At 35.3% G+C, this 13,006-nt stretch overlaps 1 protein-coding gene across 12 annotated transcripts in view; it reads left to right on the top strand.

The window, feature by feature from the left end:
* Positions 1–13,006, top strand: part of LOC128230257 (partitioning defective 3 homolog) — a 73,607-nt gene that overhangs the window by 34,806 nt on the left and 25,795 nt on the right. For 7 of the 12 annotated variants that reach the window (XM_052942371.1, XM_052942397.1, XM_052942381.1 and 4 more), the window contains 7 exons: positions 560–1,346; positions 2,129–2,296; positions 8,003–8,287; positions 8,790–9,260; positions 10,873–11,018; positions 11,663–11,796; positions 12,781–12,822. In XM_052942371.1, coding sequence (XP_052798331.1) covers positions 560–1,346; positions 2,129–2,296; positions 8,003–8,287; positions 8,790–9,260; positions 10,873–11,018; positions 11,663–11,796; positions 12,781–12,822 — 2,033 coding nt within the window. The remainder of the gene's footprint in view (positions 1–559; positions 1,347–2,128; positions 2,297–8,002; positions 8,288–8,789; positions 9,261–10,872; positions 11,019–11,662; positions 11,797–12,780; positions 12,823–13,006) is intronic. The other 5 variants (XM_052942434.1, XM_052942389.1, XM_052942451.1 and 2 more) reach the window with 3 other exon arrangements.

Below are 13,006 nucleotides of genomic sequence, written 5' to 3' on the forward strand. Positions count from 1 at the left end.
TAACAAAGGTGGAAACAACTCATGTTTGTGTCATTCAGAACTCCTCTGCCATTTCCTATCTAAAACAACCTCGGATGTATGCCGGTACATCAGTAGAAGTAGTTTGGAAAATTTTAAATAATATTATTAATTAAATGGAGTGTTTTAACGTGTATTTGTGTACCTAAGTTTAGATTGATTCCCAGTGCAATGTATTCTTGCAAACATGATTAAGATTTCCAAGAATTCAGCCATTAAGTTTAACTGCTAAATTAAATTATTACGTGATCTACTTGCAGGGTAGTTAAAGCTTGCAGGGTAGTTAAAGTTAAAGTGTTAAGTTATCTGACATTGTAAACCATCCATATAAATCAGAGGTTGTTTTCGATAGAAAATGGCCGATGAGTTCCAAATAATGCAAATATAAGTTGTTTCCTCTTTTTAAATACGTAGTTTTGAAAACATTATTATAACAACTCAGAAATATTGATTCCATAAAGCGATCGTACAATCTGTGTGTTGATTTTAAGATGGCCCCATTAATAGTTAAAATTGTATAAAGCAATTTCCTTTATTTCAGAGCTCAAGAGATATTTCGCAATGCAATGAAGACAGAGGAAGTGAAATTAAAAGTGGTCAAACATGCCGTTCCACCAATGCCTAAAAAGCTTCCCCCTGCAGTCTTACCCAAGCCTCGGGGTCATTCCCCCACAAAACCCAGCCCCCTAACTCTCGCCCCTCCATCTTATGACTTGTCATCACCTGATGCCAGTCCTGCAGATACTAGCACCCCATTGGACAAAAATTGGGAGCAGACTTCTCACAGCCAATCAAAATCATTGGTGTCTTCCAGTGCTAAAAATAGTGAACCAATGAAAACAAGTTTTCCTTTGAAAGCCCTCTCCCCAGTGGGTAATGGGGGTAAGAGGCCCCCGCCCCCTGCTCCACCCATGAGGCACCCCTCAACAACCTTGACCTCGGGTGGAGATAATGGGGAAAGTTTTAGTGAAAATGGTGTTGATGGCTCAGGTCCAAACCAATCAAATTCTGATGGATTAAAAAATGGTGGATTAAAATCAAACGGTGAACCAAGTTCAGAAAATAAAGTGAAAAGTGTGACTCCTACAGTAACTCCAACAGGAACTTTGACTAAAAATCGTGAAAAAATCATTGCTCCAACGAATACAAAGAAAATTGGTAAAAAGATTCTCATAGAGTTAGTGAAAGCAAAAGAAGGGTTAGGATTTAGTGTAACCACACGAGACAATCCGACAGGGGGGCCATCGCCAATCTATATTAAGAATATTTTACCCAAGGGTGCAGCTGTTTCGGACGGGAGGCTCAAAGCAGGAGACAGACTACTTGAGGTTAGAATATGTTTTTATTTCTTAATTTAAGCTCTGTTTTGAAGAAGAAAAAAACTCAAGCTATTGTGATAGCCTTGCATGGTATTGTATGCTGTCGTGTTAAGGGCAGCAGCGTTGTGGAAACATTTAACCTTTAAGCCATAGCTAAAAAATGTTATTCAAATGAAACTTGATACAAATATTGCCAGAAACCATTTGCACATGTATAACAAGGTGTATAACTATGGCTTTAATTATTATGGAATTATCTCCCTTGTTTGACTGAAAGTGAGAACAGAGGACAGTTGCCTTGGTTAGTGTTCGCTCTGCAGCACTCTTTTTTATCTCAGTTATCAAACTTTGGTGTCATTTTCAGTGTCAAGCAACACGTTTCAGATGACATGCAAAACACAAGGCAGGTGGTGTTGTTACACATGGCACTTTGAAGTACTGTCCAAATGCTTGTTTTAAAATGTATTGCTTAATCTCTGCTACTCGATTTCAGACCATTTCAGCATTTTAACAACAGGCAACACCCAAATCAATCGACAAGGTTGTGTCATTTTTGGCTCTTTAGTTGTGACAATGTGAAAACCCAAAGCAAGGCTGTGTCGCTGTCAGCAATGCGACTCTCAGTAGTTCTGTTGAGATTGTTGTTGCTAAACTATTCAGATTAATTTTCAGGTTTGCCATGTCAAGTTAAAGAGAAAACCCCCAAGCCAGGCTGTGTCGCTGTTACCCAATGCGACGCTCAGCAGTACTGTGTAGACCATTACCTCTAATCCATTTAAATTCACTTTCAGGTTAACCATGTTGAAATGACAGGCAAGAACCAAGGTGAAGCAGTGTCATTATTACGTAACACCTTGCTTGGCAGTACGGTAGAGATCGTTGTTTCACGTCAGGAGGACGAGGACGATGAGGAACAGGAAGAGGAACAAGACGAACGGTTCAAGATGCCGCGACCTCTGGTGGGTTTTGTTTGTGTAAACCAAATTTAATCACGATATATTTCATCATTTACCATTATCAGTCCTGGTTTCAGGATTTCAAAGTTAATCATAGTCAGAAAAAATATTTATCAAGAACATGATAAAATAAGAAGGATTTAAAGCTGCACTCTCGCAGACTGACAGGATTGATATTTTTGTTTTGTCTCAGAATCAGCTGATTTTGGCATCATTTTTTACAGATCAGTTATATTAGACAACTCACTAAAGAAAGAAACTCAGTTGTTTGGAAAACTGCCAAAAAATTTTTTTATGAAAGCATTTGAAACGCTTTTAGCCAATATTAAACATCAATTTTTGAACGTAAATATGAAAAACTGCGATCTGATCTTTTGTCAGTTGTCTTATGTCTCTGGTTTGCAGACATTTAAATGCGATAATTGATTCTTTCCAAAACAAAAAATAAAAAAAGGGTCAATTCTGTGAGAGAGCAGCTTTTAGATGCTGCAGGTACAAATAATTTTTGCACTTATTTCCTCAGATGAATCATATTGTAAAATCCAAAATATACGTCGTAACATGTCTTTTTCTCAAATAAAGTCTCCTCTTTGATTATTCTATTTCCTTAGCATTTTTGTCAGCAGAGCTTCATTTTTTCAATATGATATCTTGTGTATTTAGATATATACCTAAACTTACTGCTTGTATTCATCATAGATATATAATAGCTCTTTTGTTTTTTTCGTAGAAATAGTCACGGTATTGTGATATCCTTGGTGTTGACGCTGGTGTTACTGTGCAAAAACTTAAACCTTTGCGTCAACTCAAAACTATTTCAAGATATGATAAAAACTTGGTATACTTGTTTGCCAGAGACATCACATTCATGTTTAACTAGGCCCATGATTTTAGCTTTAATAAGTATTGAGGTTACCGTAATAATGCCCCTTGCTCGAATGAAAAAATAACAGACAAGGGAGTATGGTCACTTGGCAGATTGGTTATTTATTTTTTCATTTAAACTTTTTCCAATTGTCACTTTTGCTCCCTTTGTAATGCACTAAAAATAAGCAATATTTCTTAATTACATGACTGTATCCAGAGTTTATTTAATCAATTAATAATATTATTTAACATTCACGGATGATGATTTTCTGTACAAAAAAAATATGCTTCAATATTCGACAATGTCATGCTTTAATAGACATCTTTTAGGATTCGTTGAAGACTTGCTGTCCTATTGCCAATTCAATTCATTACTTAAAGTTATTGTGACATAAAAATTATGCAGCCTTGTGCCGGCCATCCTTAAAAAAATACTTGACTTACATTTTTTATTATCAAGCCTAAAAAAACACTTAAGGTTAACGGACCCTACTAAGAAATAGGCACCAACCCTTTCGTTTTTTAGCCTTTTTTAAAAAAAACCCCCAATAATTAATGGTTTTGTGTGTTTATATTATGTGCAGTTTAAAACCTGAAAATTACTTTAACGCCATTCCCAAATGATAACAATAATAAAAATAAATAAAAGCCTACTTACTGTACGTGTTTACAAGATGTAACCTAACCACACAATTAATTTTTTTGCCTCATGTAGACACATTTTGATTGGAAAAGTATGGCAGACACATTTTGGCTTGTGATATGTTTAATTAACTTGCCTCGCAGAAATATACTGTTTTCTTTTGTCAGTAATAATAATAAATATAAAGCAACATGATGAAATTATAAATAATTAGACATGCTTTTTAAAAGCTACTAACATTTAAGCATTTATAATAACCCAAAGATATAATGTTTGCTCTTGTTTTGCAATAGTGTTTTTTGTTGTCACTGGTGCTGTACGTCTTCATTAAATATGTAAAAAAAGTTGGCCATAACTTTTAAACAAATCTTAAGTTACTCAAACCAAACTTGGACCACATGTTGCCAGTGACTAATAATATCTGTCATGTGTTCCTGTTCTGGATAGAAAAATCCGACCCGAGGGCACCTGCATTGCTAGGTAACGAGGCTTGCCGAGTTTTCGGCTATGTAGCGTGCCCGAAGGTCGGATTTTTCTATCCGGAACAGACACACATGATAGATATTTTTTCTAGCATACATTAAATTACATTTTTTTTATAGAACTATACATAAAAAAGCGGAATTTTGTACATATCACCAAAACGCTCATGCGTGATGTTTACTGACGTCATGACGCGTAGTAATTTGTATTCACTGCATACGTCAATAAGTTCCTTCGCTTTCACGTCTTTTAAGGTTTATTTTGTTTTGTTTTTAAAAGTATATTTTTGATGTTTATGTTAATGGAACTCATCTATTTAAAATTCATAATTATGATTACATAGAGTGTATAATAAAAGAAATTGAAATTATTACGTCACAGCGCTTGACTCATCTGGCATGGGGGTGTGCCAGATGGAGTTTTCCAGCACGGCTGAATTCACCGGAAATGCCTATCCGGTGTGCTAGAAAATACCCATATGAGTAAGAAAACCCATAGCTCAGTCTTTAAGTAGTAGTTTGAAAATAATGTTACATCCTTATTTTATACAATATCTTCTTACTGACTTATATAATAACTTATTTTCACCAGGCTTGGGAACCAAATAAAGATAATCGACTCTTTTAATTTGATAAACTGAATCTTTTAACAGTGAAGCTATATGTTCTTATAGAAGAGCGATATGCGATTTCATTGGCTGAAAATGTAGGTTATAATCTACTTTAATATTGTGGAGTTATGCAAGTTGATGGTTTGAGAAAAACAGACCAGGGTTGACATACATATAACAGTGCTCCAGCCAGGATTTGAAAAGGGCAGGGTGGAGTTTTGAAAAGGGCAAGCTACATGAGTCGTGTAGGGGCGATTGGGGGTGGTTGTGGGAGGGGTCCACCCCTGTCACAAGGGTTTTTTTCGGGGGGGGGGGGGGGGGGGGGGGCGGGGAGGTCTCACCCTAGAATGTTTTGTTTTCATACTCATTTTAAATCATTTTCCATGATTTTCAGACTTGAACAAAATGGGTCTTTTTCTCAAAATTTAGAAGGGTGTGTTTTAATATCAAAATAAAAATTTGTCTTATTGTCTGTGGTATAGTGTGATTGTACTTGACTGGAGTCTTCTTTAGTGCAGTGTCACATATTTCTCCTAAAAATCATGTAAAATGAAGAAAAAAACAAAGACAGTTAAATATTTGAAGCAATCAAATAAATAAATACACAAAAAACAAATATGTAAGGGACGAATCTTAATTTGGTACGTTCAGGATTGGGTACGAATGTTACATTCAGCCTGGCTGTTATTTAATTGTCTTTGGTAAAATAATGTTTAATATGCTCATGTTTTAGAATAAAATGACAATAAAAATCACTGCCCTTTCTTAAAAAGTCACTAATAAAACATAAAACACTGATAAAATAACTCCTAAATTCGGTCTGACAAAATGGCGGTTTCGGCGAATTTTGACAAGATCGTGGACATGATAGGTAAACACCAGATAAAGCATCAAAATATTTTGTGGGTTACAAAGAAATTTTTATCATCAATATTTTACAAATAAACTTTCAAAACATTTACTGAATAAGTGATGTATTTGATTGTGTTAGCGCCACTTTTCCTGTGTTCATAAATCGGCAGTGACCGTCTGCTTCAAATCAACACTGTTTAAAATGGCGAGTCTCGTCTGTACAATACAATAAACAATTATTTAAAAATATTTAATTGTGCTTGACAACATTTCTCACCATCCCCTCACATTTTCTATCGCATTTTACGAACTTTCATCATTGAATAAATGAGTTCTCAATGTATATTCTGATTGGCTGGTATTCAATAGCTCCGCCTCCTGCCGATGTTCCCTATTTGGCTTTTCCTAATTATCGGATTAAAAGATGACCGGTTATGAAAACACATGTCGTCTGCTCACTACACAAATACACAATTAGCTGTCATATGACTTGGACAAGGCACATGGGAAGATGAAAGGGCAGTACGGCATATTTTAAGCAGTCGGCAATGGGGCAGCATGGTGACACCTAGCGGGAACACTATTATCATAAATATTACGTAATTTGTCTCAATTATGACAGCGGCTGCCGATCTTTAATAATGATTTCAATAGTAAAAAGGGCACTAACGGGATAATTAGCGCTAATAGAGCATTTGTGAAAAGGGCACTACTCAAAAAGGGGCAGGGCGGTAAGAAAAGGGGCACGGGCGCTGCGCCATTGAAAAACGGGCTAGCTGGAGCACTGCATATATATATGCATGTTGTATGATTTTGCTTTTAACTTTCTCTTTCTTATTGATGTTCATGTGTGACTTTGTCTAGTTTTTTATTGTCTTAATTTTGAATAATTGTGTTTCTTTTCACTTGTGTTGTAGATTGTTTAATTATTTGTGTTAAATTGTATTCAAAGCTTCTATGTGATGTAAAATAACCTAGTATGGTCTTGGTTTTGAATTATATTCATATTTATTTGTGTTGTAGATTGATTTTTTTCCCCAAAAAATGTCCTCAAAGGCTTTTTGTCATTAAAAACTTGTCTTCTTTTGATTTTTTTTTCTAAATATTCAAAATTGATATAAATGTAGTCATGAACGTGCAATAATTATGTTGTTTATTAAGTACCGTAAGTATCAAAACTGATTCATAACGTTAATTTTCTGTGTTTTTGTTTACATTTTTGAAATGTTACTTGATAAAAATTTATCATGGCTATAAGAATAAATTATATTTTTCAAACTTTTAACATCTCAAAGCCTTTGATTACATTCACAATTGACTGGTCTCCAGCTGTCAATTAATTAAATCAATCAATCAGTTAATCAATCAATCAAACAATCAGTCACTTGACTAAATAAAAGAAGCATTTAATATTTTGTTATCAGTCAATAGCTTAACTGAAAAACCTCGCCATACCTCATCTAATGGTAATGGCGAGAAATGACTTTTGTTGGTGACTGGTCAATTTGCTGTGCTGTGCTTGCTTAATATTTACTTATTTATAGGATCCATCTTATCATCAATCAGATGACAAACAACATTACGATCAATAATTTTAGTTACATATTATCTTAAAGTCACAGATTAAGTGAAAAGTTTCACTTTCATATTCAAATAAGCTTTGGCTTCTGACATCGTCGGATACCCCCGATACACACTATGATATGCTTCGTTGTGTACCGTAGGCAATTTGGCTAGGAAAATCTCGTAATCATAAATAATTAATGAGGCAGTTTTATTGGTTCAGCAAAGTACCAGATGCTTTACGCTTAAAAAAGTATTTTTCCGTTTGCCAGGGCTGAAACGGGTGCGCCATTCTCAGTACAATAATATTTGGCAGTAGTCAAGACCACAAGGCCACAGAGGCTACTGACATTTTTAAGTTATTGAATAATATTTTAGTGTAACATGCGAATTCATTAGAAGAAGTGTTGTCTATCCTGCCTCATGCATATTCATTAAAACAAGATATTGCCAGTCAAATGTCCACACGGTATGTTTGAAGTGTAACGTAATAAAGTAGCCTGGTTGCTGACGATGCTGTTCTGACAATAAGTTTTGAAATGTTATCATCACTACTCCGGTTGCTGATTGAAATAAGCTGTCGTCTGATATGTTCTTTGATAAGATGGCTCCTAATTGTTATCTTTCGTTGTGTTGTGCTCTTTGTGTGTGTGTGGTGCTTGCACATGTTTTGTTTTTCTGTCGCTTTCAGCACGACTCTAACCTCAGTGACCTTGACCAACATTTGCATGACCTTGACCTTCAGTCTCATCACGATGGTGATGACCTTTTCCAGCCTCCAGAAAAAAGTGGCAACGAAGACACCGAAGCAGTTGCAAAAAATAAGGAGCTGCTTGAATTCAACATCCCGCTTAATGATACGGGCTCTGCAGGGCTGGGTGTCAGCGTGAAGGGGAAGACGTTAACGACGGAGGAAGGGACGCGTGATCTTGGCATCTTTGTAAAGGCTGTTATAAATGGAGGAGCTGCCTCCAAGGTATTATGAAATATGTTTGACAATTCTAATTTTATTTAAGGACTATCCATTATTATTATGGCTGTCAGCCCTATGGAGTGCGTCAGTTTTGTGTGGTTGTGTGATATAGTGCATAGATGGGATGTAACCTTGTTTATTATTTAGGGGTGTAAGTTTATTTATACTCGCACTCAGCAAGACCCATTCGGCGAGAGAACTGATAAGACTATTAGTCATATTAGGTTTTTGGAGCATAGTGCACAGACAGAATGTACTTTATACCAATCATACTAATGCTATATATGTACACATTAAATCATTTCTTGAAAATCTTAAGGCGGAATGGTCTGGAGGTTAAGTGTCTATCTCTCACCAAAGAGGTTTAGGGTTGATTACCACAATGTTTTTTTGTGGTTGAGGAGTTAGGAATGGACTCAAAAGTGATTTGTATCAACTTACAGCTGTCATAAAAATCTAGCTCACATAAATAAGTATGTACTAAGCTGATCTGATTTTTTTCCAGGATGGCCGTCTGCAGGTCAACGACCAGCTACTTCAAGTCAATGCCTTTCCTCTTTTGGATCGTTCCAACACAGAAGCTATGGATCTTCTTAGAAACGCCATGCAGCTCGATGGGGCTATCCCAGGGACCATCAATATCCGGGTTGCTAGGAGGGTGGGGGCTCCCTCCCCTTCCCCCTTTACGTCTCCTGGAGGCGAAGAAGTGGAATGGGGGGTTTCCTCTGGGAAAGAATTGAATAACAATGATTCATTGGACAATGGTGATCATGTGACTGATTTTGGGAGGAGATCTCCAAGTAAAGCAGCCAATGGGGACTTATTTAGCAATTTTAAAACACCCAATCATTTTCTGGATAGGGTAATGCAGGGAAATGGCTTACGGAATGAATCGTACACAAGAGCTACGCATGACAGCTATGTGGAAGAACCGGAACCAGTGGTGAAAAGAAATTTGATTGATTTATCCAAACAGGTACCCACATAGCGTATGGGCGGTTTTTCTACACAAGATTAAGGGTGGTAAAAATACACTTAAAGGGACTAGACACCAGATGATGGCATTGCAAGAAAAAAATTACATTGATATCGTTGTGTGCAACGCATTTAATCTTTCTGACTGTATCATTGCAGTTTTTGCGTATTTTTCCAATTGAAAAAATGCTGGGTTTGTCTAAAATGTAAATACTAGTCAATTTAAAAATAGCATCTGTATATGTATCTATACTTATCATGTGACTTTCACATGCTTAATATACACACTATAAACTTGGAAACCATTGTGCGCTTTTTTTTAAGAGAAGGGAAAAAGCAGCTGAGACAGCAATGTACTATAATTCTTTTAATCATGTAAAATGATGTACCATCAGTCTCATACTAGTTCATATTGACAATTCTGAGCTTGTTTTGAGGAAATACAGTATTTGTCATTTTTTGGACCATCTGGTGTCTAGTCCCTTTAATGTGATGGAAGGGGAAAAGACCTTAAGGCCAAAGAAAAATAATGATATGGTTACTGTTACATGAAAAAAACAAGCTAGGGAAAAACTTTTAATTTTGGACAATTATTTTATTGCGTACAAACTATGTATAGCATATTATTGTACATACATGTACATCCATTTTTTGACATTAATGTATTAAGGAAAGTTGCACAATACCAGTAAATTGTATCAATTTGTACAAATGATATTGCCTCATGGTTTAAATCTCCAATAGTAATAAATTAATATATTTAATGAAATAATTGATTGGTCGGGTTACCCTAACCGCAACACTGTTATTATTTGGCCTGAGTCAAATTTAAGAAGTTTTTTCTTCTCCCCTTTCATTCTTTGAATTTGGATATGGGAAAGAGTTTGTGTTGCACCGCATTGCGGCTTTTAATGCATTTTATTACACGTGGTACAGATTCACAGAGCTTTTCACACCAAAAACATTCTTGTTTAAGGTTAACGTATTAATGTTTGATTGTACATTATTCCTGAAATTTTTCAACCATTGGTCAAATATAGTGGAAATTTTTTAGTTTAGTGTCAGATAGCAAAAAATATATTTTACCGAGTCAGCATCAAAAGTTATATCGCACGAGTGGCAAAGTCATGATATATTTACTTTTGGTGTTTGCGAGGTGCAATATATTGCAATCTTACAATGAAACAAACACTTTTTCTTTTAATGCTTATATTTTATATTAGTGTTTACAATTAATTGATTTTTAATTGGAAAATTGCTCCGAATTTTAGCCGAATGACATCATACAGGAAGTGATGTCATTTGTTTTTCTTCTGAACACAGTGTGTGATTGTGGTTCTAATTTTAAACAGGCAAAAATAAGATGTCATTATTTTGACATCTCGAGTGTCACATTTTTGAGATATTTTAAACTTGACCTGGCTGTTTTCATGTAAATTTTCGGGAAGAATGTATAAAATCACTTAATTATGCATAATTATATAATCAGAAAAAAAGAAATAACATTAAGCTTACTCAATGTAAATAAGCTTCATTGTACTTTGCACGTGCATAATCATGTGTATAACAACTTAAGGTTACATAACACTAATTTTTGCTTAATTTATCCTCAGCGTCCCCGCCCGCATTCGACGTTGGGTATCGAACGTAGTTCTCCAACAAGTTCCGCTAGTTCAGAGGAAGGGAATCCCGAACCTGCATGGCTAAAGGGGCCGGACTGGACTCGACATCCCTCACAGACCTCGGACGACAGCGGACTGTATGTGACAACGATTTTAAATTAGTACCTGTAGCCTTTATATTACAGGCTGAACAAGATAAGGGACTCGCTTATGTTTTTTAACCCAAAATGAATTTTCCCGGTAATAGTTAAAAAAAGTAGTTTGGTTGGAGTGTGGTGCAAACCCATACTGGTAAATTCAAGAAAAATAAGAAGATAGATGCTTTAATTAACCACTAAGCCACCAGGACTACAAAAGTGATGGATATTTTTACCTTTAAACAATACATTGCAAGATGCAAGAAAAAAGTTCATTTTACAAAAACCTGAGCGAGTTCCTTTCAGGACAGAAGAGTGGAAAAAAATGTATCATGTTATTTATTGTAAAAGAGGGCATTTCTAAGTGTTTAAAGTAGCGGAAACTGTCAAAGGCTTTGGACGATGTTCTAAAACATCAGTTTGTATGAAACTAGACTTAAAAAATAAAATAACATTGAGTGGTAGCACTAGCTTTGAATTTATTAAAAAAAAGTAATGGTTTCAAATCTCAGTGTGAATGGGAAAAAATGGGGTTGGAAATTTTGAACTTGCAAAAGTGACAATATGAAATAAAATGAAACATGAAAAATAAGAACATGACAGATTTAGAAAGATCTACAATGATTTAAGATGTTGCTTTTTAGTACACCAGTTGCGGATGGGTTTTCCCGAGATGGATTCGGTCGACAGAGTATGTCGGAAAAGCGAAAAGGTCACATGGACCCTCGAAGTTCAGAGATTTACCAGAAAGTGCGCGGCCTTAAGGATTTAAATAAAGGTATGGAATAGCTGATGAAAGTATAGATCAATAAAAGAATATTTTGCTTAAGAAGCGCTATATTTTTTTTATTCAATTATTAAAGCGTAGGGCTTAAATTAATGACACACATGTTGGGGGCAATAATTAAGACACATATGGTATTTATAGCTGGAAAATAAAGAAAACTAGAGCTTCTATATTATGGTTTCACCAAGCACATATTGTTGTTAGAACAGTAGCTCACAAGTCCACTTATATATCAGATGCTTTTTTTACTCAAGTTGGCACAATAATTGAAACAGTCATTTTAGTGAAATAAATTTTGATCTTGCTCAGAAATCAAAGAAAAATTGTTGCATTATCCGTGTTGTCAATAAGAAGCAGACTGTCAGCCAAAGTTGACGTTTCAAATGGAAATTGGGCCGTTTCAGATTTCAAAAAATTAAAATCAATCTGTGAATTACAGTAAGGGCTATTCCAGTAAAACATGTAACCCACGGGGGGAAGGCAATTATTTAAATAGTATATAGGTGGGTGTCTTTTTTTGCTTATTTGGACCCGACAAGGGTAAATTTGCTTCTGTAGGGGGGTGGCATAATTTAAAAGTGCCTTCCCCCCTCCGGGTTATATATTTGAATGGAATAGCCCTAAGTAGTTGCTGGTCAATTACTTAACAATTTGAGATGGTTCAGCTGAAACTTTTTAATAATGCTAAAAATGTATATGAAATATATAAAAAAAATGAAATTGTTTAAATGTTGTTGTGATATCGCTTAATGTTTTATGTCATTTAGTTTTTATGATATTTCGACAAATTTTAGTTTTTGCATAGTGATCGCTGCTATACTTTTTAAGAAACAGCATAAATGCACATATTTAATTTACAAGACCATTGGAAATACTGAATTTGATATTTTAACTGAAATGAAAGACCATTCTCATTATTTCACTATATTTAAGCAGGAAAGAAATTAAAAAGATAAACTCACCGTGATTTTGCAGGGCTTAAAGGGCTGCATCAGAAAGGAGCATCATTTGATGCGGGTATGCGAGAGATTGATAGAACGTGGCTATATTATTTACTCTAGTATACTCAACCACACTGTATTGTACGCATTCTTAGCTCCTCTGTATTTGTAAGAAAACAAAACGAGTTACTATAATAGCCTTGGTTTCATTGTCATCGGCGACGGGGGGCACCATTGTCGGGGTGACAAAAAATATTATT

Source organism: Mya arenaria, chromosome 1 (genome assembly GCF_026914265.1).
Source record: "Mya arenaria isolate MELC-2E11 chromosome 1, ASM2691426v1".
NCBI lineage: Eukaryota > Metazoa > Mollusca > Bivalvia > Myida > Myidae > Mya > Mya arenaria.